This window comes from Doryrhamphus excisus, chromosome 5 (genome assembly GCF_030265055.1).
Source record: "Doryrhamphus excisus isolate RoL2022-K1 chromosome 5, RoL_Dexc_1.0, whole genome shotgun sequence".
NCBI lineage: Eukaryota > Metazoa > Chordata > Actinopteri > Syngnathiformes > Syngnathidae > Doryrhamphus > Doryrhamphus excisus.
The window spans coordinates 531,856-559,312 of record NC_080470.1 but is presented as its reverse complement, the minus strand read 5'-3'; the positions used below and the strand labels follow the sequence as shown (position 1 = coordinate 559,312).

General features: G+C 38.2%; 3 protein-coding genes and 1 long non-coding RNA gene across 12 annotated transcripts in view; 2 read left to right on the top strand and 2 right to left on the bottom strand.

Annotated features, from left to right (window-relative positions):
* Window positions 1-22: 22 nt before the first annotated feature.
* Window positions 23-10,181, bottom strand: LOC131129403 (interleukin-12 receptor subunit beta-2-like). The gene is made up of 16 exons (XM_058072952.1): window positions 9,963-10,181; window positions 9,757-9,889; window positions 8,545-8,714; window positions 8,313-8,505; window positions 8,080-8,249; window positions 6,919-7,058; window positions 6,695-6,857; window positions 6,356-6,438; window positions 4,006-4,207; window positions 3,719-3,928; window positions 3,553-3,651; window positions 3,265-3,420; window positions 2,016-2,156; window positions 1,867-1,951; window positions 1,686-1,764; window positions 23-1,570 (listed from the first exon to the last, which is right to left on the bottom strand). The coding sequence occupies exons 1-16, from the start codon at window positions 10,006-10,008 to the stop codon at window positions 1,058-1,060; spliced, it is 2,583 nt and encodes an 860-aa protein (XP_057928935.1). The 5' UTR covers window positions 10,009-10,181; the 3' UTR covers window positions 23-1,057.
* Window positions 10,182-12,181: 2,000 nt separating this feature from the next.
* Window positions 12,182-24,723, top strand: LOC131129272 (uncharacterized). Its single transcript, XR_009129813.1, has 3 exons — window positions 12,182-12,264; window positions 24,189-24,318; window positions 24,527-24,723. It is a non-coding gene; the product is annotated as an uncharacterized LOC131129272 (long non-coding RNA).
* On the bottom strand, window positions 12,430-26,051 carry mindy4 (MINDY lysine 48 deubiquitinase 4). 7 transcript variants are annotated; one of them, XM_058072648.1, is made up of 18 exons: window positions 25,738-26,051; window positions 25,355-25,474; window positions 24,713-24,933; window positions 24,435-24,648; window positions 24,170-24,363; window positions 22,529-22,581; window positions 22,363-22,460; window positions 22,168-22,284; window positions 22,014-22,105; window positions 20,319-20,420; window positions 20,158-20,221; window positions 18,304-18,369; window positions 18,166-18,233; window positions 18,013-18,088; window positions 16,182-16,343; window positions 14,042-14,225; window positions 13,885-13,960; window positions 12,430-13,791 (listed from the first exon to the last, which is right to left on the bottom strand). In XM_058072648.1, the coding sequence occupies exons 1-18, from the start codon at window positions 25,795-25,797 to the stop codon at window positions 13,743-13,745; spliced, it is 2,016 nt and encodes a 671-aa protein (XP_057928631.1). In that variant the 5' UTR covers window positions 25,798-26,051; the 3' UTR covers window positions 12,430-13,742. The 7 variants fall into 7 exon arrangements, 6 of the variants coding, with proteins under 6 accessions (XP_057928631.1, XP_057928634.1, XP_057928632.1 ...); XM_058072651.1 differs by having other exon boundaries at window positions 14,042-14,141; XM_058072649.1 differs by having other exon boundaries at window positions 18,013-18,076.
* Window positions 26,052-26,531: 480 nt separating this feature from the next.
* The window catches only part of tab3 (TGF-beta activated kinase 1 (MAP3K7) binding protein 3), a 31,679-nt gene continuing 30,753 nt past the window's right edge, over window positions 26,532-27,457 (top strand). For 2 of the 3 annotated variants that reach the window (XM_058072657.1, XM_058072655.1), the window contains exons 1-2: window positions 26,630-26,742; window positions 27,258-27,332. The gene's annotated coding sequence lies outside the window, so the exon portion shown is untranslated. Of the gene's footprint in view, window positions 26,594-26,629; window positions 26,743-27,257; window positions 27,333-27,457 lie in introns of those variants that run through there. The other variant, XM_058072656.1, reaches the window with a different exon arrangement.

Sequence of the window (27,457 nt, the reverse complement as noted above, 5' to 3'; positions counted from 1 at the left end):
TTCAACTTAAATAGCCAAAACTTACCACTTCCACACATATAGGGAGGATAACTATTAACAGTTATTTAACCTTTAACATGAACATGAATCAAACGTAATCATTTTTTTCTGGGTACATGATACCATATCCATATCAAACATTAAACTTTCATATCAAGGCGGGGGGTCTCAAACTAGTGTCCTGCGGGCCACATTTGGCCCGCGGGCCGCGCGTGTTTGAGACCCCTGATGTACGGCAAATGTTCCATTGTTTTCATTGTCTAAATGAAGTAAAATACAACTACACCGAAAGAGGTTGCGACGATTCACTCAGTAATGGTACTGTAATGTCGGCTGAGATACACAAGCACCGGACTTGGTTTTTGGCGGAACCACGAGCTTTTATTGCAGCTCACAACAGACACAATAATCCTGAATAAAAATCAACCTAACACGGGGAAGTAGGAGTCTTTTCTATTTATTATGTCTACTATATTGGTGAGTAGGAGTGTAAAGGTGACTATAGGGGTGTTATTTCATGTTTGGAGGCCTCTAATAATGTTACAAAGCGGATTCGAAAGTTAGTAAACAGATTTTTTCCATTCATTCATTCATTTTATACCGCTTTTCCTCACGAGGGGTTACACTGACATTTTTATATTCATATGAATTCATGTTCATATTGCATTCATACAATTATTAATTTTCAATTATTATTATTATTAATATTCTACGCTGGTCACATGTCAGCGAGGTGACACTGATGAGACAATAGCTAGCAAAGGAATTAGGAAAATAGAACAAGGGTGCTGGAGCCTATCCCAGCTGTCTTGGGGCGAGAGGCGGGGTACACCCTGGACTGGTGGCCAGCCAATCACAGGGCACATTTAGGCAAACAACCATTCACACTCACAATTTTCCATTGATAAAGAAGGCATACTACTTTGTGTTTATGATGGCTGGGGCCGTAAAAGAGGGTGTACGTGTACGTTTGTGTCACATGATGTTTCAGCACGTGGTTAAAAGAAAGGTGCTGTAATGCCGCATGGCTGACTTTACCGGGGGTCGGGTTCCCTGGTTACTGCCGGCAAGCAGGCTGAGAGCATCCACCAGCGCTTTGTGGAACGTATCCGCTGGTGTGCCCGGCATCCACTGGAGACCGATAGCAGCAAACGGCATCACGAGGACCCACGACGTCACGAAGTTCCTTTAAAACCACAGCGGCGACGTCGTCTCCCACGACGCTTTCAGCCTCCCATCTCGAGTTGGCGTGCGTTTCGGAGGAATCCGACTCCACAACAGCGAGGAAGTTAACCAGCAACCCGAATCCACCTGAATGTGTGTCCTCTTCCGTCCACTCCCCCGACCCCTCGTCCAACTCCGCTGTCTGGGCTCCTTGTGCCGCTCCGGCCAACTGAGGTTTATATCCATCTGTGAGCGTCGCCATAGCGACCGTCTCCAGCAAGGATGTCTGCGTTGTGGGCTCGTCGTCAGGAACGGAGGGGTACACGTCCTCATCGGAGATGCAACTGAGGGGTGACAGCGGGGGGTCGCTGTCGGTATACGAGAAGGACGGCTCACTTATATCCAGCTGGAGAGAAATATGATGACTTCATTAGATACGCCTGCACCACTTATAATCAATCGATCGATTGATTGATTGATTGATTGATTATACTATACTACTATTCGTAGTATTATAATACCTGCAGTAGTTTGATGGCTCGGCTATTTCCTGCTTTGGGCAGACTTGGAACCAACCAGGATGCACACGTCTCTTTCATCCTTACACACACACACACACACACACACACACACACACACAGGGCATGTATTACATAGTGAAGGTAGAACACCCCACAGGCAAAAGTTTTGGGACAGCAATACCTTTTCCTCACACAGCGCCAACACAGGAGCTGGACCAGTACCGCACTGAAGACCACGATGGTGAACACCAGCGCGGCCAGTCCAACTACAAGACACCATCATTCATGTCTTTTAGTTGGGAGCCGCTTTGTAAACCGGGGTATACGTACCTGCAGTGTCCACGGGCTGAGAGGAGATCACGTTCCCACGCTGGCCTTCTCCAGCTGAGGTGGAGGCGGACATCTGCAGAACCAGCGATCCTTCGGGACAATCCAGCCATGTCGCTCTGGGACCGGACGCGGACAGTGTCACTGTCGGAAGAAAGACAACATCAGAAAGGCCAGTAAGGATAATTCATAATGCCGCCTACAGAGAACATACTAACTCCTTATTTCTAAAATGACATAGCATTTGAGTATGTGGAATCAAACTATGGAATGGATTGAGTAAGGAAATCAAACAATGCACAACGATGAGCCAATTGAAGAAACAATACAAGCAGTTGATGTTTGCTAAATCCAAGGATGAAGAGTCTTGAACCAGTCATGATGTGCTATATATATCACTATATTGACACGCACTATGGTACACATTATGGCATTGGATGCTCATATCACCCAGTACTTTGGTACGGGACAAAAATTTATTATTTTTTTAAATTAATAAAATAAAGTTAAAAAAACTTAAACTATATTAGGAAAGCAGGAAGTGAACAAATGTAACAGTAAAATAAATGAATAAAAAGAAAAAATAAATAAAATATATTTTTTTACAAACTTTATAAAATAAAGTAAAAAAAAACTATATTAGGAAAGCAGGAAGTGAACAAATGTAACAGTAAAATAAATGAATAAAATAAAATAAAAAATAAATAAAAGAAAAAAATAAAAACATTTTTTACAAACATTTTATAAAATAAAGTAAAAAAACTATTAGGAAAGCAGGAAGTGAACAAATGTAACAGTAAAATAAATGAATAAAAGAAAAGAAAAAAATAAAAATTTTTACAAACATTTTATAAAATAAAGTAAAAAAAAAACTTAAACTATATTAGGAAAGCAGGAAGTGAACAAATGTAACAGTTAGTGATTGTAAAAGTACCAGATGGAGGGGTAGGATTTAATAAGCTTTGCTTCTTCCTACTCCTTTTGGACATGTGGAACTGGGAACTGATTATGGGATGCACTCAATTGGAATCTGATGCATGTTCTAATGAAATTAAACCATTACCATTACCATTACCATCATATCTACAGGGCTCTAATAATGCTAAGAGCCCTATTTAGAAGGTCTTAGAAGGATTTTTACATTGTGCCACGGGCCGCACTTTGGACACCCCTGGTCTAACGAGCTCCCATATGAGATCTGGATGACACGGACCTTGTGAGGATAGTAATGTTTAGTTGGAAGAGAAGAAACCTGAGAGTTCTTCGCTGCGGACGTCCATCTTCCGGAGATATACGGTGTAGTTGGTGATGAAGCCTCGCTGCTGCTCCACCGCGGGGTCGTCCCACTGGATCTGAATCCGTCCGGTCTTGTGGATCAGCACTGACACAAGGGGACCAGAGATTGGTACTGGAACAGTCAAGGTGGGAGACAAAAGTCTCTGTTACATTTTATGCAAAAAAAAAATACTTGATTATAATAATAAAAAATATAATAACGAGTGATACTTTTGTCCACAGAGTGCAAAGCAGCTTTAATCACCGAGTTCTTTGGAGTAGACCAGGACAGAAGATGGTGCGCTGACGCCCCTGCCGGTTACAGCGTACAGAGAGATCTTGTACCTCACACCCGCCATCAGACCTGAAAACACAAAGCATGGCTGTCATCCTCAACTTGTCCACAGGAGGTCGCTGCTGCTACCTGGTACCTGTGATGGTGATGTTGTCTTTATCGTTTGTCACTTTTTGCCACTGCAGCTCGCCCACGGGCACACTCGTCCACTCCGTCACGTAGTACTCTGGTTTTTCTTTTCTTCCTGGTCTGGGCCCCAGCCCCAGTTCTGTCCCCGACCAGGAGACCAGAACAGCGCTGCCGTTAGCGACAGGTGCCAGTAGCCTGACAGCAGGCCCGGGGTCACCTAAGAAACAACAACAACAATGTTTTAGCCTCTTTTAGCCGTGTTGCGTTTGTGTGTGTGCGTGATTATGTGTTGACCTGACAGTGTGAGGAGAACATCTGCAGGGGGCGACCTTCCGAAAGTGGTGACGACACTGACCCCCAGAGCAGGAACGTCTGCCGGCACCTGAAGGGAACACTGGCTCAGAGAGGCGCCACAGCTCACTTCCTGTTTGGGATCCCGGCCCAGGGAGATCTGGTAACCTTCCACTTCTCCACTGTACTGGTCCGGAGGTAGGGCCTACACACGCAACCACAAGTGGCGAGAAAACCCAATAGTTAATTGATTTTATTCATTTTGGAGGAATTCCAAATGTTATTACATCGGAGGGGTATTTATCTGAGAAATGTTGCTAGAACTTCATATTGTACCACATTTGGGACATACTTCTATAGCAGGGGTGGGCAAACTACGGCCCGGGGGCCACATCTGGCCCGCCAAGTGTTTGAATACGGCCCGCCCAATCTTTCCAAAGTATTTCATTTAAAGTCAACATACAACCTGGCATCATGGCCTGAGCCAACCTTTTGATGGTTGTATCAATTTCGTTGTTTGACATGGTCTGTTGTTTACAAAGTGCTCCTGAAAAACAGGACACAAGCACATAATAATAATAATAATAATTATAATAATAATAATTATTGTTATTGTTAGATTATTAGATTATTATAATTATTATTAGAAGTATTATGATTATTATATTAATGCTAATTATTATATTAATTATATATAATATTATTGTTATATTTGCATATTTTACATAATAATAATATAATAATTATAATTTTAATTTTATTGTAATTATTATAATATTTTATTATTTTTAAAATATTTAAATATAAATATAAAATAATAAATAATAATAGCAGATTGCATGACAATTTTACAGATACAATAATACCAGGTGGACTGTTACGTGTAAAATATATAGTCTGCCCCCCCCCCCCCATAAATTTTGTCATATCAATGCGGCCCGCGAGTCAAAAAGTTTGCCCACCCCTGTTCTATAGTAATGTAATGCAAAGAACTCCAAATTCTGCTGCTTTTTGTGGGATAAACTACTCAACTACTCCCCCTTCTGGACACATTTTGAAACGGCGTTTAGCCCCTGGAGATGCACAGGATATGAATGAATGGAGTAGACATTCAAAAATAGCCAAAAAAAAAACAAATAAGGAACAAGAAGCGGGATATAACTTTCCCACTTTTGGACAGATTTAGTAGAGATACTGTAAAAATATTTTAAGGCCACCATTAAATGTACACGAGTACAAGTATACACAAAGCTCTGCAACCATTCTGTCCAATGGACCGTCATCAATTATATAATAATCATTATTATATTATTTATTAGCCATCATTATTCTTCTTCTGATTATTACTATTACCAAAATTTAGCCTACTAAATTCAGCCTGCTTATTGGCTAGCTTATTAGCCTGCTTTTGCCCTATTATATGAAATTTGTCAGATACTTTTTTGTAAAAAAAAAAAAAAAAATCAATCAAAAAATTCCATAAAAATATCAAATTACTTCGGGAGGCTTAAGAACATTTTAGGGGGTCTGAAGCCCCCCCCTAAAATATAGAAATGTTGAGTATGAGTATGTATCATCGGCTTACTACTCCCACAACATTGTCAAGCAGGATATATCGCTTCCTGTTTTCAAAGTAAAAGCACTGATTTATCACTACGGTTTATTGCAGGGGTGGGCAAACTCCGGCACGGGGGCCACATCTGGTCCGCCAAGTGTTTGAAAACGGCCCGCTCGTTCTTTCCAAAGTATTTCATTTAAACTCGACATACAACCTGGCATCATGGCTGTCTGTTGTTTACAAAGTGTTCCTGAAAAAAGGGACGCAAGCACACATAATAATAATAATAAACATATATAATGTGTAAATATAAATATAAAAATAATAAGCCAGTATGAGAAAAGTAATGGGGGGGGTTTAATTTTGTGAAAATAACCAAAAGTGCATAGCTCACTTAAACACTAGCTTAAATTTTGCCGAATTGGTCCGAGTGAAATAAAAGTAAACGGTTTGTATTCGGACAAATAAATGACACGGCACACTCGAGATCCAAACAGCCACTTTGTCGCCTGATTTAAAAAAAATCTCAATAAAGTTATGTATTGAAAGAGTTCAGAGCTAAAGTGAAATTGGCTTCAGTTTTAATCGATTTCAGCTCTGGTAGGAGCGCAATGCATTGTGGGTTGTCATATAGTACACTGTAGTGTACACGCTTTGCTTACTGTCTGTCTGTGGATAGTATGGGCATGGTAGTACTATGTAGTACACAGCCATTGTCTTCTAGTTTCTAATGATATTTATTTCCATCGTGTGGTGTATTTGTGTAAAAAAAAAATAGAGAAAGTGGAACAGTACCTTCCATAACACAGTCACCGTCTGCAGCGAACTGGTCTTGTGATTGCGCAACGTCCTCCAAGCACTCAGCGGCTTAGACGGGCCTGAAGATAAAAACACAATCAGCATGAAATAACCACATTGCTGATCTCAAACACGTCAACGCTACCAGCTACGCTCCTCGCTACTCGGCATTGACACATCCCATGCTACCAGGTACTAGCGCTAGTCCGCCAGGGTTCCACATCAGTACTATACTATATCACTGTACAATGTAAAGGTCCACGTTCTCAAACGCCATCCTTCCTCCTGAACGACTTTACAGTGAAAACGATAGCGAGACGGCGTTGTAAATCTGGCCTTTTCCAGGGCTTCGCCTCGTCACCGATGGACTCCATTGGCTGCAGAGCGACCGCTGACCCGTGGAGTTACATGTTCTCATCTGGAACTCGTACTCCGTCAGAGGTTCCAGGCCGTCAACTCGTACGGCATCCTCGCCGAGCCCGACGGCGCCCCTCACGCCCTGCACGACGACGACACGGACGTCACGGTGGTTCAAGCGGAACACAACACGGCGACCCTACCCAGGGGCCGTTAGCCTGGCGGAGTCTGACGGAGGCTCGGAGGTGTCGTAAAGGATCCAGGGTCTTCCACCGCAAGATGGCCGCTGACGTGGAGTCATTCCCGAAGTCGACGTGCTCGATGCGAGGGCTCTGTGGCACGACTGTGAGTACAAAGAAACCAACCTGAAGTCCGACACAAAACACCCTGGACTGGTGGCCTAGCATGTTTTTGGAATGTGGGAGGAAACCGGAGTGAGAACATGCAAACTCCACACAGAGATGGCCGAGGATGGAATTGAACTCGGGTCTCCTAGCTGTGAAGCCTGTGTGCTAACCACCCGGCCGCTGTGCAGCCCTGGTTCAGTATATTTTTCATCAAAATAGTAGTCATGCCAAAATGTTGTGTTGCTGCTGGATGTTCACAGTATCCGAGTGATACTGTCGTGGGGGTGCTGGAGCCTATCCCAGCTGTCTTCGGGCTAGAGAGGCGGGGTACACCCTGGACTGGTGGCCAGCCAATCACAGGGCACAGATAGACAAACAACCATTCACACTCACATTCATACCTATGGACAATTTGGAGTGGCTAATTAACCTAGCATGTTTTTGGAATGTGGAGAAAACCCACGCGTGCACGGGGAGAACATGCAAACTCCACACAGAGATGGCCGAGGGTGGAATTTAACTCGGGTCTCCTAGCTGTGAGGCCCGCATTTTAACCACTCTACCGCCAGCACCACCCGTGCGGGAAAATTATGTTAATTTTAACATTTTTCAACTGGAGAGGATTTTCTTTTTTAACTTAAAATACAGGAAACAATCCAAACTGGGGTATATTTGTAGTATTATATTGTTATTGTACTACTATATTGGGTAATAGGAGTGTAAAAGTGACTATAGGGGTGTTATTTTATGTATGGAGGGCTCTAATCATGTTAAAAAAGCATATTTAGTACATATGTGCCTCTGTAACTTTTTTTTAATTAAAAATGAATAATGATCGGTCGAGTGGTTAGCGTGCAGACCTCACAGCGAGGAGACCCGAGTTCGATTCCACACTCGGCCATCTCTATATGAAGTTTGCATGTTCTCCTTGTGCATGCGTGGGTTTTCTCCGGGTACTCCGGTTTCCTCCCACATTCCAAAAACATGCTAGGTGCTAGGAGCACCACACACGCTCACCGATATCGTTGAGGTTGAACGTAAATGGATCAGACTGGACGGCTCCCAAGTGGTTGCTAGCAGTGACGATCAGCTGATATGTTTCGTTGGCATCAAACAGAGTTGAATTTATGACGAGGCGGCGGCGGTCGTCCTGACTCAGGTTGAAACGAGCGATGGTGCGTTGTGCCCTGCAGACGTGTTGGAACGTTAGCGTCGGCCTGCAAAGAAGCTAGCCAGATGAACGCCAGCACCTGCTGAGCGACACGTTGTAGGAAGTGGGAATGTGGGCGTCGCGTCCTCGCCACCATGAGCACTCCACCCGGTCTGACTGCCTTGTGGTGGCACAGGTGACGTTTCGGGGTTTATCTGGGGGGACTTCAACATGATGGGAGAACTTCAAAAAGTCTGTTTTTTGCTCTTTCTGTTGAAACCCCCTTTCACTTTGACAGCGTCACCGTGGCAACCAAGCATACATACGCCCACCAAGCAGGTCCGCTCCGCCGACGAGATACGACTGTCCGTCTTTCTGCAGCGTGCACTGCACCACGGACAGCGGCAGCCGCACGTTGGACAGGCGGAATATCGCCGGGCTGCACGTGTCCCTCTTCCAGAGACCCACGGGCATCTCGTTGAACATCAAGGTGATTTTGGACCTGCAGAAACCAAACCGCCGTATCGATATTTACACCACATCATCATCTCATCCAACATCTGGCAACTCAGCTAAACACACTTCCTGTCACATGTCTCACGCTCTTTCCCCCAAAATAACACCATCTCAGAATCCTAAAAGTACTACACACTACTACTGCTTTCCACACTGAGTCCTAGTAACTAGTAACTACTACTACTACTACTACTACTACTCATCACTTTTCCAAAGCGCTAAATTGGTTTATGAAGGAGTTATTCCCGTTCTAGTTTCATTCTTTTGTTGGGAAAGTAACAGGTAACTAACTACTTTTTTTTAAAGTAAACTAATGACTTTTTACAAGTAATAAGTTCAGTTACTATCTTGGGAAAGTAACAGGTAACTAACTACTTTTTTTAAAGTAAACTAATGACTACAAGTAATGACTTTTTCTGAGTAATAAGTTCAGTTACTATCTTGGGAAAGTAACAGGTAACTAACTACTTTTTAAAAGTAAACTAATGACTAGAAGTAATGACTTTTTACAAGTAATAAGTTCAGTTACTATCTTGGGAAAGTAACAGGTAACTAACTACTTTTTAAAAGTAAACTAATGACTAGAAGTAATGACTTTTTATAAGTAATAAGTTCAGTTACTATCTTGGGAAAGTAACAGGTAACTAACTACTTTTTTTTAAGTAAACTAATGACTACAAGTAATGACTTTTTATAAGTAATAAGTTCAGTTACTATCTTGGGAAAGTAACAGGTAACTAACTATTTTTTTAAAGTAAACTAATGACTAGAAGTAATGACTTTTTCAGAGTAATAACTTCAGTTACTATCTTGGGAAAGTAACTAGTAACTATGATGATTAAAAAAAAGTAATTGGCTTAAAGTTTTTTTTAACAAGGAGTAATTTAACAAGGTGTCATTCAGAAAGTAACTAGTAATGATAACTAATAATTTTTTGTAGGTAAGTTATACAACAGTGTTTATGAGTGAGCTGTTCCATTACCAGTTCAATGACTTTGTAATTTAATGACCATTTGGGGGATTCCTACCTCCACTGGCAAGCCGCGACGTGGCAGTACACCGTCAGGTCGGAGCCCAGCGCAAAGGGCGAAGGCGGCTCCACGCTCACGTTGCCCAGGCTGGCGTCAAAGACTTGGCAGCCGGCGAGGAGCGGGCCGCGTCCTGTCGGAGAGGGAGGGACGGAAATAGAGATGTCAGATGGCAGGGAAGAAGAAGAAGAATAATAAATACTCACGCTGGATGCTGAGGAGAAGTGCGACAACGCATCTCCACAGGGTCATCTCAGCTCATCTGCTCAACTTCCTGCCATGTGCAGCCGTCGGCGTCGCTTCGGGTGATCATCTGATTAATGCGGCATCTGATAAAAGACATAGCCTGCCTTTTATGTCCTTGCACTTTTTCATACGCTAGCTTGTCGATGATTGATTGTTGACTGCGCCTGAAACGTCTCAGAAGAGACCACTGACCCGCTTTGGTGGTTATGGGTATTCACAGAAACCTTCCACGGTCGCTTCTGCCCTACTTCCCTGACCTCATTCAACACGCCGCCGTCTTCGCCGACGCCACACTGTGTGACACAACAAGCACATATATATATATATATATATATATATATATATATATATATATATATATATATATATATATATATATATATATATATATATATATATATATATATATATATATATATATATATATATATATATATATACACACAACGCCATGAACGGAGTGAGCCCCTTTGTCGGCCATAGTGTTTTTGTCTCGGCGGGTGGAGGCGGCACGCTAGCATACACACGTGGCTATCCTATAGCATCGTTTCAACTTCTGCCATTATTTGGAGTCGCTGTGATTTAATACCGACAGTGTTGGGCACGTTACTTTAAAAAAAGTTACTGTAGTTACTTCTCCAAAAAAGTAACTGAGTTACTCCACTACTAACGTAACTAGTTACCAGTAAAAGTAACTATTGCCCCCCCCCCCACCCAACAGCAAAGACGGTACCATTACAGATGTTAGCATTTATTGCAGTCAACAGGTGTTTCTGTGGGTTTGAGTTGCTCACACAAGACGTGGACAAAGTTTTTTTTTTCAGGGACATCAACGAGGTTAAAGTAGTAGTAGTAGTTTGTACTTCCATTTCGCAAACGTTGTTTGGACTTGCTCTAAACACCCGCCCACTCAAGTTCTTTAATTGGCTGAAAACACAATCTTACTAAACGTTAGCCAATCCTCATTGCTTATGTGCTCTAAACACCCGCCCACTCAAGTTCTCTGATTGGCCGAAGACGCAATTTTACTAAACCTATCCTCATTGCTTGTGTGCTCTAAACATCCGCCCACTCAAGTTCTCTAATTGGCTGAAAACACAATCTTACTAAACGTTAGCCAATCCTCATTGCTTATGTGCTCTAAACACCCGCCCACTCAAGTTCTCTGATTGGCCGAAGACGCAATTTTGCTAAACCTATCCTCATTGCTCATGTGATCTAAACATCCGCCCACTCAAGTTCTCTAATTGGCTGAAAACACAATCTTACTAAACGTTAGCCAATCCTCATTGCTTATGTGCTCTAAACACCCGCCCACTCAAGTTCTCTGATTGGCCGAAGACGCAATTTTACTAAACCTATCCTCATTGCTTATGTGATCTAAACATCCGCCCACTCAAGTTCTCTAATTGGCTGAAAACACAATCTTACTAAACGTTAGCCAATCCTCATTGCTTATGTGCTCTAAACACCCGCCCACCCAAGTTCTCTGATTGGCCGAAGACGCAATTTTACTAAACCTATCCTCATTGCTTGTGTGCGCTAAACATCCGCCCACTCAAGTTCTCTAATTGGCTGAAAACACAATCTTACTAAACGTTAGCCAATCCTCATTGCTTATGTGCTCTAAACACCCGCCCACTCAAGTTCTCTGATTGGCCGAAGACGCAATTTTACTAAACCTATCCTCATTGCTTATGTGCTCTAAACAACCGCCTTCTTGAGTTCTCTGATTGGCTGAAATCGCAATTTTACTTTAACGTTAGCCAAACCTCATTGCTTATGTGCTCTAAACACCCGCCCACCTAAGTTCTCTGATTGGCCGAAGACGCAATTTTACTAAACCTATCCTCATTGCTTTGTGTGCTCTAAACACCCGCCTTCTTAAGTTCTCTGATTGGCTGAAATCGCAATCTTACTAAACCTTTTAGCCAATGCTCATTGTTTATGTGCTCTAAACACCCGCCCACTCAAGTTTTCTGATTGGCTGAAGGCCCGCAATTTTACTAAACGTTAGCCAAACTTCATTGCTTATGTACTCGAAACACCCGCCCACTCAAGTTCTCTGATTGGCTGAAGACGCAATTTTGCTAAAACTTAGCCAATCGTCATTGCTTATGTGGCGTTCCCACCCCTTCCTTGTCACTTTGCAACAATCTCACTGCGCCGCAGATTAGTTATGAAGTCGGTGATATATTTTTAGGCGGCTTCAGTAACGGAGTGTCGAAAATGGTAACGGACGGCGCTATGCTGACAGTAAATGTAAGTAGTTACATTGCCCGTTATTGAAAAAGTAACGGCGTTAGTTATTAGGAGCTCCCACTCCTCAGCCTCCCCGGTAAAGTCCATTCAGGTTAGGTTGCTGACATTGTTGACATGTACTGTAATGTCAGCTTTGAAGAACACACAAACAGTCGGGATGTTCATGTTTATTTCTGTCAAACAATAGCAAGGAGGGAACACATACTTTCTGACAGCATTCCCTGTCGTCTGACGCTCAACACCATCTATTTGTTGACAACAGTTCAGAAATGTAACCACCTTGTTTTCACCATTAAAACATCAAAAAAGGCTTACTTTGTACATAAGGGGTGTAGTACCGGGCACTCGCTAGCAGGGGGCGGTGTGACTACTCGCCTGGTTTTATGACACTTTACGTCAGTTTGACTGCTTGACGAACTTCCTCTTTCTGCTAAGCAAGATGGACAGACGTGAAGTTGGCTGTATTCCATTCATATCCTTGTTTTTCAGGTGGGTGAAACAGTACATTGAGCCTGGTACGAAAATGCACGATTTATATATATGTTATAAAACGTTTGAATGTACAATGATGATGCTGCTGTTATTAATGTATGAAGAAATATATGTGACATTTACACGCGCCGACGCCATCTTGTGCCAATTAAGCCATGTTTGGAAAAGTTGGAATTATTCATGTTGTGGAAGTAAGTGGAATGGATAATGTTTATGAATAACTGAGCTAAAAAGAAAGTAAGAACACGTCAACTCCTACACTATTTTGAAGAGTAAGCGTATATTTACAACAAAAAACTTAGGAGAATAACATAATTTTATGAGATTAAACTTCTAATATTACAATAAAGTTGTATATGTACAAGAATAATGTTGCAAACTTACACAAAGTTATCAATTTCTGAGAAAAAATGTTAATATTACGAAAATAAAGTTTTATTGACGAGAATAAAGTCATATTTTATATGAATATATTTATACTCATATAAATATTATTTATATTTATTTTATATTTATTTTTTTATTCTGCTCCAATTATGCTAAGATTGGCATGCTAATGTTAGCATGCAACACCTAGCAGTGTCTGCGTGTGTTATTGTGTGTTACATATATAGCATATATTTTTTAAATAAATATTTTCCTATAAACTACAGTATTCATCTTTCAACAATCTATCAGTAAAATATAAGCAAGAATGTGTAAACAAAGGGCACTGCGGTAATAAACATATTAAAAACCTCACTAAACATTTATATAAATTATTAATAGGGCTAAAATCTAGAATAAAGTAACACAATATAATACATTATTAATACTCATCTGCAAACTATTATCTTCTACATTCATCCCTAAAATGTAACAAGAAATAATAACATGCATATTCAATGTTAAAGCATGAATGAGGTATATTTTGGTAGCGTCTTCAACTATTTGTGGGTGTTGAGTGGAAAAAAAAGCCCAATGAAATTCAAATGCCATCCAGCAAGTCAGAGAATGGGCTCCGTGTCATTCCAACCCACTAAGGCGTCCCTCCACCTGACAAAATAAAAAGTGAAAGCACGTCATAACGGAAGGAAATTATGATTTTTTCTGTCATGTGGCAACATTGTAAATGCAACGCTTGCTGACCTTGTCCGGATACAGAGCTCCAGCGGAGGGGTTAGATCAGCGTCCGGATCTTGGCGGCTTTTGCCTTTGCCCACAGCTGCAACACAAAAAAGCAGTTTTTGACATTTTGGTCAAAAAAAAATGAGCACCCCCCCCCCCCCCCCCAAATGCTACACACAGACAGTGAGGCGGATCTCCTCCTGTTGATTGGCAAGTCCATCATAGTAGTAGAGGTCGAACTCCAGCTGGTCTTCACCCCGATTGGTCAACACCTCCCCCTGCAGGCCAAACAGCACACTGAAGTGGCTTTCACTGCACACCACCCACACCGGGAAACCGGGGTTCTTCAGATAGTCTCCAACCTGGAAGACCGAGCAGAGCAGTGGATTTATTTAATCATTAATAATTCATCAAATTATAATAATAACTAATTATACTTTTTGGCATTGTTATATATATATTATATTCACATTACCCAATATAATAAACATATTAAGAGATCACAAGACATACAAAACCTGTTTACTACCTTCTAAATAGGGTTTTTATAACATTTTAGAGCCCTCTAGATATGGAATAACACCCCTATAGTCACCTTTACACTCCTATTACCCAATACAGTAAACATTATAAAAGAAAAGACATACAAGACAGAGGAAACATGTTTACCACTTTCTAAATACACTTTTTTTGAACATTATAAGACACCCCTAACACGCCTATCACCACCTTTACACTCCTATTACCCAATATAGTAAACATATTAAGAGAAAATAAGACATACAAAACATGTTTACTACCTTCTAAATAGGGTTTTATAACATTTTAGAGACCTCTAGATATTAAATAACACCCCTATAGTCACCTTTACACTCCTATTACCCAATATAGTAGACATAAGAGAAAATAAGACATACAAAACCTGTTTACTACCTTCTAAATTTGGTTTTATAACATTTTAGAGACCTCTAGATATGAAATAACACCCCTATAGTCACCTTTACACTCCTATTACCTAATATAGTAGACATAATAAGAGAAAATAAGACATACAAAACCTGTTTACTACCTTCTAAATAGGGTTTTATAACATTTTAGAGACCTCTAGAAATGAAATAACACCCCTATAGTCACCTTTACACTCCTATTACCCAATATAGTAAACATATTAAGAGAAAATAAGACATACAAAACCTGTTTACTACCTTCTAAATAGGGTTTATAACATTTTAGAGCCCTCTAGACATGGAATAACACCCCTATAGTCACCTTTACACTCCTATTACCTAATATAGTAGACATAATAAGAGAAAATAAGACATACAAAACCGGTTTACCACCTTCTAAATAGGGTTTATAACATTTTAGAGCCCTCTAGACATGGAATAACACCCCTATAGTCACCTTTACACTCCTATTACCTAATATAGTAGACATAATAAGAGAAAATAAGACATACAAAACATGTTTACTACCTTCTAAATAGGGTTTTATAACATTTTAGAGACCTCTATATATGAAATAACACCCCTATAGTCACCTTTACACTCCTATTACCCAATATAGTGGACATAAAAGAAAATAAGACATACAAAACCTGTTTACTACCTTCTAAATAGGGTTTTATAACATTTTAGAGACCTCTATATATGAAATAACACCCCTATAGTCACCTTTACACTCCTATTACCTAATATAGTAGACATAATAAGAGAAAATAAGACATACAAAACCTGTTTACTACCTTCTAAATAGGGTTTTATAACATTTTAGAGACCTCTAGAAATGAAATAACACCCCTATAGTCACCTTTACACTCCTATTACCCAATATAGTAGACATAAGAGAAAATAAGACATACAAAACCTGTTTACTACCTTCTAAATAGGATTTTATAACATTTTAGAGCCCTCTAGACATGGAATAACACCCCTATAGTCACCTTTACACTCCAATTACTCAATATAGTAAACATGATAAGAGAAAATAAGACATACAAGACAGAGGAAACATGTTTACCACTTTCTAATTAAACATTATAAGACATAATATGTTAGCATGGCAAGAGTTCCCTGCTCTTATTACTTCCTGGTGTCTATTGTGTGATTGACGTACCATTAGAGACGCGTACTGACCAGTGTAGAATACTACATAGCCTCACAACCTCTTTGAATGCCTTGTATACCAAAAGTACACATTTGTTGAAATAAGCATATTTTTGACATGGGCCATATGAATTCATTCATTCATAAAAAATGGTTGAAAATATTCAACCCCCAAAACAGCAATGATTTATTGCAAAGGTGAGCGTCTCTCACCTTAAAGATGTTGTAATGTTCAAACAAGGACAGCAGGCCCACGTTGCAGGGATGTTTGATTCCCTTGAGCAGGGTGGAGCTGCCTTTTCCCGAGTCCAACTCCACGTCGCCATCAAACACGTTGGACACCGCTCGGCCCACCAGCAGGAGGTTGACCAGCTCCTGACCGACGAAAAAAGTACTTTTATTCACAACACGCTCAAAATCATGGTCACACTTTTGTGCTTACACTTTTTACAGCGTTTGGAGTACATATTTGAAAAATAATGGAATAAATATGAACAAAGTGTCTGGGTTGGCATATGAAGAAGCAAAGTAATTACGCCATCTTGTGGACAGAGTTGGAAGGACAAGCTACATTGGCGTAATAACGTTCTTAGGAGACACTAAACCAGGGGTGGGCAAACTTTGACTCGCGGGCCGCATTGATATAACAAAATTTCCGGGGGGGGGGGGGGGACAGACTACATATTTTACACGTAACAGTCCACCTGGTATTATTGTATCTGTAAAATTGTCATGCAATCTGCTATTATTATTTATTATTTTATATTTATATTTAAATATTGTAAAAATAATAAAATATTATAATAAAATTAAAATAATAATTATTATATTATTATGTAAAATTTGCAAATATAACAATATTATATATAATTAATATAATAATTAGCATTAATATATGTTCTTATGAGACACTAAACCAGGGGTGGGCAAACTTTGACTCGCGGGCCGCATTGATAAAACAAAATTTCCGGGGGGGGGGGGGGGGGCAGACTATATATTTTACACGTAACAGTCCACCTGGTATTATTGTATCTGTAAAATTGTCATGCAATCTGCTATTATTATTTAATATTTATATTTAAATATTGTAAAAATAATAAAATATTATAATAATTAAAACAAAAAATAAAATAATAATTATTATATTATTATGTAAAATTTGCAAATATAACAATATTATTATATATAATTAATATAATAATTAGCATTAATATAATAAATATAATAATCATAATAGTTATAATAATAATATAATAATATTTTAATTTTTATTATTATTATGTGCTTGTCTCTTATAATTACAATAAAATTAAAATAATTATTATATTATTATTATGTAAAATATGCAAATATAACAATAATATTATATATAATTAATATAATAATTAGAATTAATGTAATAATTATAATAATCTAATAATAATAATAAAAATATTTTTTATTATTATGTGCTTGTGTCTCTTATAATAATTACAATAAAATTAAAATAATTATATTATTATTATGTAAAATATGCACATATAACAATAATATTATATATAATTAATATAATAATTAGAATTAATGTAATAATTATAATAATCTAATAATAATAATTATAATAATAATAATTTGTATTATTATGTGCTTGTGTCTCATAATAATTACAATAAAATTAAAATAATTATATTATTATGTAAAATATGCAAATATAACAATAATATTATATATAATTAATATAATAATTAGAATTAATATAATAATTATAATAATCTAATAATAATAATTATAATAATAATAATTTCTATTATTATTATGTGCTTGTGTCTCTTTTTTCAGGAGCACTTTGTAAACAACAGACCATGTCAAACAACGAAATTGATACAACCATCAAAAGGTTGGCTCAGGCCATGATGCCAGGTTGTATGTTGACTTTAAATTAAATACTTTGGAAAGATTGGGCGGGCCGTATTCAAACACTTGGCGGGCCGGATGTGGCCCCCGGGGCCGTAGTTTGCCCACCCCTGCACTAAACCTAAACATCTTATTGTAGTTTGAGTCTAACCTGAGTGCAGTAGCCATGAGCTCCAATGAGAGCCGTGGTCGCCACGTCCATGTCTTCTCTCACCCTGACCCCCCCCAAAAAAATAAAATAAATAAATAAATTTAAAAAAAAATCTAACTTGATGATTGTTCTGCACGGAGAAGTTAGCCATACTTGTCAATGGATCGAGAGAGAACGGCGGACACGGTGAGCAGCAGACATCCCAGCTCCCCAGTCTCAAACTGTGGAAAAATCATCGGAATAATTACTAAAAATGCATTTATTGAATAAAGCAAAAATACTGAGACTCACCTGGTCCATGTGCTGCTCCACCAGCATCTGAAGGTCCTTCATGCTGTCCACTGAGAAACACGTAATCTACACAAATTAAAAAAAAAACAACAACATTCAGTCATATTTACACCTGCCATTTTGTGGAAAAATCAACTTTATTTGTAGAGCACTTTTCCTGGGGAGGACCCCCCCCCCCCCCCCGAGGAAACACTGGAGTTAAAAGCTAAAAACTAAAAGCATAAAATAGAACTAAAAAGATAGAAAAAAATATTAATTAAAAGCCTGATTTAAAAGGCTAAATGGCTAAATGTATTAAAATACAAATATTGTATAATGCATTGTGTTGTGATATGAAAAGAATACAATATCTTATTGTCATTGTTATGATACAACCAAATTAAAGTGTATGATTGACGACCATACATAAAAGCTATAAAAAAAAGAGCCAAAAAACATTTTAAAAAAGCCTAAATAAACATCCGGTCATATTGCATTCATACAATTATTAATTTTCAATTATTATTATTATTATTCTACGCTGGTCACATGTCAGTGAGGTGACACTGATGAGACAATAGCCAGCAAAGGAATTTGGAAAAAAGAACAACAATGCAAGCCCTGGTTCAGTATATTAGCCATGCTAAAATGTTGTGTTGCTGCTGGATGTTCATGTGTTAAAAATGTTCATGTTCTATGTTAAAAAAGCCCACGCATGCACGGGGAGAACATGCAAACTCCACACAGAGGTGGCCGAGGGTGGAATTGAACCCTGGTCTCCTCGCTGTGAGGTCTGCGTGCTAACCACTTGACCGCCGTGCAGCCCTCAATGCAAACATGTGTGCGTCTATATTATGTCTTACGTATTTTCTCTTATGATGTCTACTAGATTGGGTAATAGGAGTGTAAAAGTGACTATAGGGGTGTTATTTCATATCTAGAGGGCTCTAATAATGTTAAAACCTGTATTTAGAAGGTGGTAAACAGGTTTTCTATGTATTATGATGTCTACTATATTGGGTAATAGGAGTGTAAAAGTGACTATAGGGGTGTTATTTCATGTCTAGAGGGCTCTAATAATGTTAAAACCTGTATTTAGAAGGTGGTAAACAGGTTTTCTATGTATTATGATGTCTACTATATTGGGTAATAGGCGTGTAAAGGTGACTATAGGGGTGTTATTTCATGTCTAGAGGGCTCTAATAATGTTAAAACCTGTATTTAGAAGGTGGTAAACAGGTTTTCTATGTATTATGATGTCTACTATATTGGGTAATAGGCGTGTAAAGGTGACTATAGGGGTGTTATTTCATGTCTAGAGGGCTCTAATAATGTTAAAACCTGTATTTAGAAGGTGGTAAACAGGTTTTCTATGTATTATGATGTCTACTATATTGGGTAATAGACGTATAAAGGTGACTATAGGGGTGTTATTTCATATCTAGAGGGCTCTAATAATGTTAAAGTACGTATTTAGAAGGTGGTAAACAGGTTTTCTATGTATTATGATGTCTACTATATTGGGTAATAGGCGTATAAAGGTGACTATAGGGGTGTTATTTCATATCTAGAGGGGCTTTAATAATGTTAAAGTACGTATTTAGAAGGCGCTAAACAGGTTCTCTATGCTAACTAGAAAATAATTGAATTAGGAAAAATTTGGAATCCTACTTCACTGACCATCGTCGGGTCTGGAACCAATTAACCGCAATAAACTAGGGATTACTGTTCTGTTCTGTAGTCATTTATAACCCGCAAGGCATGCTGGGAATCATCAGCCAGCGGATGTGAGGTGTGGAAAGGATGAAGCCATTATTTCCCTGCGGGAAAAAATGTCTTCTCCATGTAGTAAACAAAACGGGAAAAGTGTTCTACCTTTTCCAGCACTCCGTCAGATTTGTAGTGTCCACTTGGAGTGAAGACATTTCTTCCCGTGTTTCTGTGTGAAAAGCACGGAGGCTCCGTCGTCAGAACCCGTACATGACATAATCCATGTACGGTACACACGCGTGAAACCAAAAACCGTAGAATCTTACATTGCAAGTGTGGCTTTCGTCTCCTCCCCGGCCCTCCACAGGACTTCAGCCACGGCTAGACTCAGACATCTTCGTCTGGCTGCATTGGTCGGTCTTAAACCCCTGAAAACAAAGCACCGGCTTAGCATTAGCACAGGAAGTCATGTGATGTATACAATGGATAACGATGCAGATACAACGGTAACCTGCTAAGCTAGTTTTTCCGTGTCTGGAACAGATTGATTGGATTTACATTATTTTATATGGGAAAACTTGATTTGGTTTAAGTCAGACTGTCTGGAATCCTGGATTAATGATGTTAACCAAGGCGCCACTGTATTGTGCTGAGCTTCATGTTCCTGTTTTTTGGTCATGCCGAGTTTGTGGCAACATGGGCGGACATCTTATTAACCTTCCTCTTGTGTTAGCTTCCTGGTAGCATCTCTTATGTTAGCGGGTCGGTTTTGACCCGTGTATTAAATCAGCTATAAAATACTAAAAACAATAAGTTACAAATTTGCTCATCATGTTTTGGTTACCTTACCTTCTTAGGCTTCCTCATCCATAAAAATGTTGCTTATAATACTTTTGGCCTTTTTTTGTCACTATACCCCTCCATTTTAATTTCATTTCAATAGTTATCCTCCCTATCCGTGTGGAAGTGGTAAGTTTTTTGGTAATTAAATTGAAAGGAAATAACTTGAAGGCTACCGTTTAGGTGACTAGCTGTCTAGTTTGCGAGTTAGCATGTGTCTCAAGACCCTGCAGTTGCGCAATATGTTGTAAGTAAAAAGAGTATAAATGTGACTATAGTCGTGTTTTGTCATGTCTACAGGGCTCTAATAATGCTTTGTTCATTTTAATATGAAAAAAATCATTTGTCTACACACCAACTATATGTGCTTTCTTTTTATTATTATTATTATTATATTTATTTATTTATTTATTTATTTATTACTGATTGATTTTCTTTATTCTTGATTTGTTTATTTATTTTTCACCTTATTTTGTGTAGAAAAATAAAAATTAAGATATTTGAGAACAGTGGAATGTTTTATCAGAGCTTTTATTGTAGAAAATCGAAACCAAAGCAAAGTTTATTCATATTTCAGTTTTTAATAAATGCGTTTTTTTTTTTTTGGAAAACCTGATGCGACCCAGCCTTGCCCAGACCCTAGCTCCAGTGGCCCCCAGGTAAATTGAGTTTGAGACCCCTGCCCTAAAGCTTCCATGATGAGAAGAGGAGCTGGTTGTCATTGTGTTGGCTAATTGTACACTTATGGTTTCAGTTTTGGATCAAAATATTGCTTTATAATCATATTATTATTATTATTATTATTATTATTATTACCGTGTCGAAACCGACCCTAACAATACAGCGGTCATAATTTCAACCAGACCATTTTAAAATGTAGTAAAAATGATTTTTTTGGTTTTATTTTGTTGAAATAAGAGTTTCCTGACAAAGTGAAAAAGCCTTGATGCAATAAACAAATTATATGGGATTATTTTTATTATTATTATTATTATAATATTATTATTATTTTTATGTGTCGACCCTAACACAAGAGCAGGGTTAAGACGCCTTTCTTGCACATATTTACAATCCAAAGGCCAAATTTGGAAATAATTCATGGCCACATGCTATAAATAGACATTCTTATACCAATATCAGCACCCGTACATAATAAAGTATGGATTTAAAAGTAAACGTACTGGAGTCTGGTAGTACTACTGTCCGTGTTCTCAAAGAGAAGTTTCTTTAAAACAAAGGCTTGGATGGAAGCTAGGACCCCGCATGGACCACCCTGGAAAACAAACAAATAATCTTAAGAATAAGCCAAAATGAATGACGACAAGTTATGGCGACCTTTTTCTGAACGATTCCATATCTCAGGTCATGTGTTTGGGAGAAGGTGAAAGCCTGGTTCCTCCACTCCACACTGAAACATTTGACACAAGAGCCAAGAAGAACTGCTTTCAATTCCTGGGGAGAACAAAGGAAATAAGAACACCCCCCCTAAAAAGTCATCTCTGGCATCCATCCTGAGACCAAATCAACAACCGAGGCCGTGTGTTGGTCCATGGGGTGGCCCCTTGCAGTATGGTTGCTCTTTTTCATGGACATGTTGGATAATTCGGGCAGGTCATCATCAACGTCATCTGGAAAATAAATCAATAAATAAATGACAGATCAATAAATATTAATCTTCCCCAATATCACTTCTTACCTAACACCATCTCAGACAAATCTTCGTCATGCGGCTGCGTCTTTGGCCTCACGCTGAGAGAAAGGGAGAGAAAAAATTAAATGAATTAATAAAATAAAGAAATAATTTATTCATGAATGAATATTTTTATTTAATTATTTTATTTTGTTATTTAAATAAAAAATATTCATTCATGAATAAATTAATATTTCTTTATTTTATTAATTCATTTAATTTTTTTATTAATTTCATTTAATAAAATAAAGAAATAATTTATTCATGAATGAATATTTTTATTTAATTATTTTATTTTGTTATTTAAATAAAAAATATTCATTCATGAATAAATTAATATTTCTTTATTTTATTAATTAATTTTAATAAAATAAAGAAATAATTTATTCATGAATGAATATTTTTATTTAATTATTTTATTTTGTTATTTAAATAAAAAAATATTCATTCATGAATAAATTAATATTTCTTTATTTTATTAATTAATTTTAATAAAATAAAGAAATAATTTATTCATGAATGAATATTTTTATTTAATTATTTTATTTTGTTATTTAAATAAAAAATATTCATTCATGAATAAATTAATATTTCTTTATTTTATTAATTCATTTAATTTTTTATTAATTTCATTTAATAAAATAAAGAAATAATTTATTCATGAATGAATATTTTTATTTAATTATTTTATTTTGTTATTTAAATAAAAAATATTCATTCATGAATAAATTAATATTTCTTTATTTAGTTAATTAATTTTAATAAAATAAAGAAATAATTTATTCATGAATGAATATATTTATTTAATTATTTTATTTTGTTATTTAAATAAAAAAATATTCATTCCTGAATAAATTAATATTTCTTTATTTTATTAATTAATTTTAATTAACTTTATTTTCATTTCGTTCAGGAATGATTTCTTTTATTTTATTCATTTAATGATTCATTTAATTTATTTTATTTTTTTGTCCCGTAGCGAAGTACTCGGTGGTATGAGCATCCAATGCCATAATGTGTACCATAGTGCGTGTCAATATAGTGATATATATAGCACATCATGACTGGTTCAAGACTCTTCATCAAGTATTGGATGACATTTTTAGCTCATTGCTTATTTTTAGCCTTATGCATTATTTTAGCTGTTTGAAGATGAACTATATCAGCAAGTTGAAGTATTTGTCATTTTACAAATAAGGACTTAGTATGTTAGTATTAATATTGTCACTCATTAACAGTGAGTATCAGTATATTTTATACTTTAGATATATTTAATAAGAATCAGAGGCATATTTCAAGCTTAGACCCAAAATAGCGTCATTACAAAACAATGGCAATCGAAGAGAGAAGGGAAGAGTTCCAGACCAGTGATGCCGGCAGATACTGCCATCTTGTGGACTTAATAAAAACTACATCAGGAGGTTGAAAACTCTTAACGCCAGCGATTTTGAACCCAGCGCTAATAAGTGTCGACCCCTGCAGTTAGCTGCTTTTGTGTCCACTATAAGAAACGCTGCAGGTAAGGTGACTTTTTACAGTAAGTACAGTGGTTTTACATTAAAATGAGTTTTGAAATTAGAACCAGGAAGTTAATCTGCATAAGAAAATACACACAGATACATAAATATATGTACATAAGAGACTTACATGTTTCTGTCTTGTCTAGCTGGACCGACGTTCTCCAAGCCCTGCACCCTTTCCACCGTGTCACTACTGGACTTTTCCGAGCCTTTTTGGTATGGACTGTTCACTCCACCCTGAGACAGCCTGGTCTCTTCGTCTTTCCTGAGCAGCAGGTGAGGTGCCTCCACTCGTCGAATCGGCCTCGGCCTGTTTGATTCCTAAAAAAAAAAACAACAAAAACATCAAGGTATCGCAATTAATTAGAAGGGAGAGCTAACCCTGACCCTACCTGAAGGGTGCTGGCTATCGGTCCGGCCATCATGCCACGCCGTACTCGACTGGGTCTGCTCCTTGGGATGATTTCGGGTTTTTTTTTTTCAGGTTCACTGATCACAAAGTGCTCACTCTTTGATTGGCCCGTCTCATTTACGGAGGCATCAACCCACAAGCCGTGTTTCTTGTCTGCGTCCATTGGCGTGGGCGACACGTCATTGATAGGTGACCTGTGAGTTGACATTCCACTTAGTTTCCCAGCAAGTAAAAGTCAAAAACGTGCTTATTCAATACCTTAATTTCATGTGATCACCGGAAAGAAAGGACGCTGCTGCGTGTTCCGTGTTTGTGTCATTCGTCATTCGCAGTGGTGTCTTTGCGGGGGAGAGACGGCTGATTATTAAAGCAGACGCCAACGATTCACTTTCCTCACCAGCCGTCTTGTCATCTTTACCGCCTTCAATGTGATGCTTTACAATAATCTCCAGTAAAGTCCTCAAGGGGGAACGCTCAACCTGTAATGGCGGCCATGTCATGTCATTGTTGTGGACAGCTGTACATTTTGCATTAGCATGTTTTACTTATACGAGGCCTGTCACTAATTAGTCGCACAGCCACTAAAAATGAAATACATAATTTTGCCAGCCTCATAAATTGACATGTGAATACTCTCTCTCTCTCTCTCCACCAAACAGGATGAATGACAAGAATGAGAAACTCTTCAAATGAGAAAATGCACATATAAATGAAGGCATAAAAGCGTTGGTTTCTAAGGAAAATATATGTAAGAATGTAAGAATATTTGGCTTTTAAACAGAATGAATAAGCCCACGGACACGAACAAGCCTATATATGGCATTTGTAAAAATGTGTTATCATAACACGCATAACTTAACATACATAAATATCCAATATTCCACATTTGATGACTCTTACCTTATTCTTTCTATACAGGTCTTCTATGTGCAGGATCTGACGCAATTGGGATCGATTATTGATACTGGAATGCGTCCGTGGATGCTCTTCATCCATGCAGGCAATCGTCCTCTTGAGTCCCTGCATTTTGTTGCTGTTTAGTGACAATCCGGATGTTGACAGGTAACAGCGGTGGCTACTTCCGGTGATAGACTAGCATCGATTTTAGCCCAAACAAACCTTTAACATGAACCGGGATTGTTGATACCGGTGCCTAATCCCCGAAAAGGATATTAGGTTTATTGAAAACTAACATAGACGTAAAACTAGCATCGCATCTCTTTAGCATGAGTGCTAACGCTAACGCGGCTACAGGTGGTTAGCAGTGCTGCCGGATAACATACCTTTCTACTCAGATATTCACGCACAATGGATGCGGATACTTCCTCCACAGAAGCGACCATTGTTGCTTGGTGAAAACCGGAGCCAGTTTTACGATATAATATCACATAAAGTCGGAGGGATACTTCGCTAGTGGTGCTAGCGGTGCTAGCGGTGCTGTGTGCTATACTCCACTCCACGGCTGTCTCTCACATAATGACACGTATTTTACTAAATGGACACCACTATCCACAAGAAAGACTTTAACAAGTACTTGTATTGTATTTGGTGCTCATGCTCCAGTGGGTGTGGTTATCGCGGTGACGACAGACGCAAGGTTACGCGTCGTCGTACGTGCTACGTCACAGCGCGTGAGCATCCTTTCTTAATGCTCACCTGGTGTGCTTCTTGCCTGTGTCGCCTTTTATTGTTGTGGAAAAACAAACAACTTTAGCTTATTAAAGTGTGTATATGTTTGTTTGTTGTGTAAATAAAAGAAGACAAATAGCACCCACGAGACTACATCCGGCTAAACCACGCCCCGTTCGTTGCCATGGCAATGATACCTCCCCAGGCAGTAGGCTTTTTCTGTCAAACAAAAACGGTTGTTTGATTTCCAGTAGTAATAAAGTTAATGTTTAAAACAATTTAAGTAGAATGAATAAGGTTAAAAAAATGGTTCATAAAAAGATATATATCAATAAGTTAAAAAGTACTGTGTAGTACGGTGAATGTGTGATTATATCATTTGATTAGGGGTGTTTTATTTTGAAGGCAGTGGCAGTAAGAGGAAGTGGTGCGTTTTACCGGAAAGTCTGAGCCGGTGTGGAGGTGTGTCGCGTGACGAGCTGAGTCGGGATGTGAGCACACTCGGTAAAAGTGTGTAAAAGTTTGTAAAAGTTTGTATAAGTATACAGTCGGTGTTGTGAGACGGTCTGTCCGAATATCTGTGCCTGGACATTATCTATATATTTTCTATGAGAGGCTGAAGACATTTCTACCCGAACCGTGTTGAACAGTTTTTCACGGTATGTATTAGCGCATTAGCTGTTAGCCAACGCATTATTGATGCTGAGTCATTATGGCATGTAGTATTCTACACTGGCCACTAGATGTCAGCAATGGTTCACTGATGATACAATCCCATTAACAAAGCTATTTCTTCCCAATGCTAACATTAAACTATTTTTTGTTCGTTTATTTCAATTCAATTGTAAATACGACGATAAAGATTTGGTGTGAACATACGTTTGGACCGTTTGTCAGCCAAGCGTCTTCTTTGGCTTCTTTGGCACACTAAATGTGTGGCGGCAAGAACTGGACTCACGTGACCAATTGGGGGCGGGGTGAGTCAGTCATTAATGGAGTAGTACACCGCTTATGGTTCAAGTTCATGTCAGAAAATACCAACTATCGCTTTAAACACAGCTAACAAAAAGCCACATATATTTTATTCGGATGAAATGATCACGTTTATTTGTAGTTCTAAACATAATTAAGGTGTTTTTACTCACTTTTTGTCCGTCATCTTGCAATCATCTAGGGTAGCCAATGGCTACTTTCGTTACTGAGGAGTTAGCAGCAGTGGCCTCCCAATATGTGCTTGGCATTGATGAGGGTAAGTCATGTGTAAAGAAGCTGCAGACATGTTGTATTTTCTCAATATTTGGACAATATTGTTGTTTATATGTCAACACTCTTGTAATATCAAGTAGTTTTATATTCTTCTGAATATTAGATTGA

Coding starts and splice junctions, on each gene's coding strand:
- LOC131129403 (XM_058072952.1), bottom strand. CDS start 10,008: ATGACCCTGTGGAGATGCGTTGTCGCACTTCTCCTCAGCATCCAGC. Junction 4,208..6,355: donor CGGTGACTGTGTTATGGAAG/GTACTGTTCCAC, acceptor TTGCGTGTGTAG/GCCCTACCTCCGGACCAGTA. Junction 1,765..1,866: donor TGGCGCTGTGTGAGGAAAAG/GTATTGCTGTCC, acceptor TGTGTGTGTAAG/GATGAAAGAGACGTGTGCAT.
- mindy4 (XM_058072648.1), bottom strand. CDS start 25,797: ATGGTCGCTTCTGTGGAGGAAGTATCCGCATCCATTGTGCGTGAATAT. Junction 14,226..16,181: donor AACATTACAACATCTTTAAG/GTGAGAGACGCT, acceptor TCGGTCTTCCAG/GTTGGAGACTATCTGAAGAA. Junction 13,961..14,041: donor GGAGATCCGCCTCACTGTCT/GTGTGTAGCATT, acceptor TTTGTGTTGCAG/CTGTGGGCAAAGGCAAAAGC.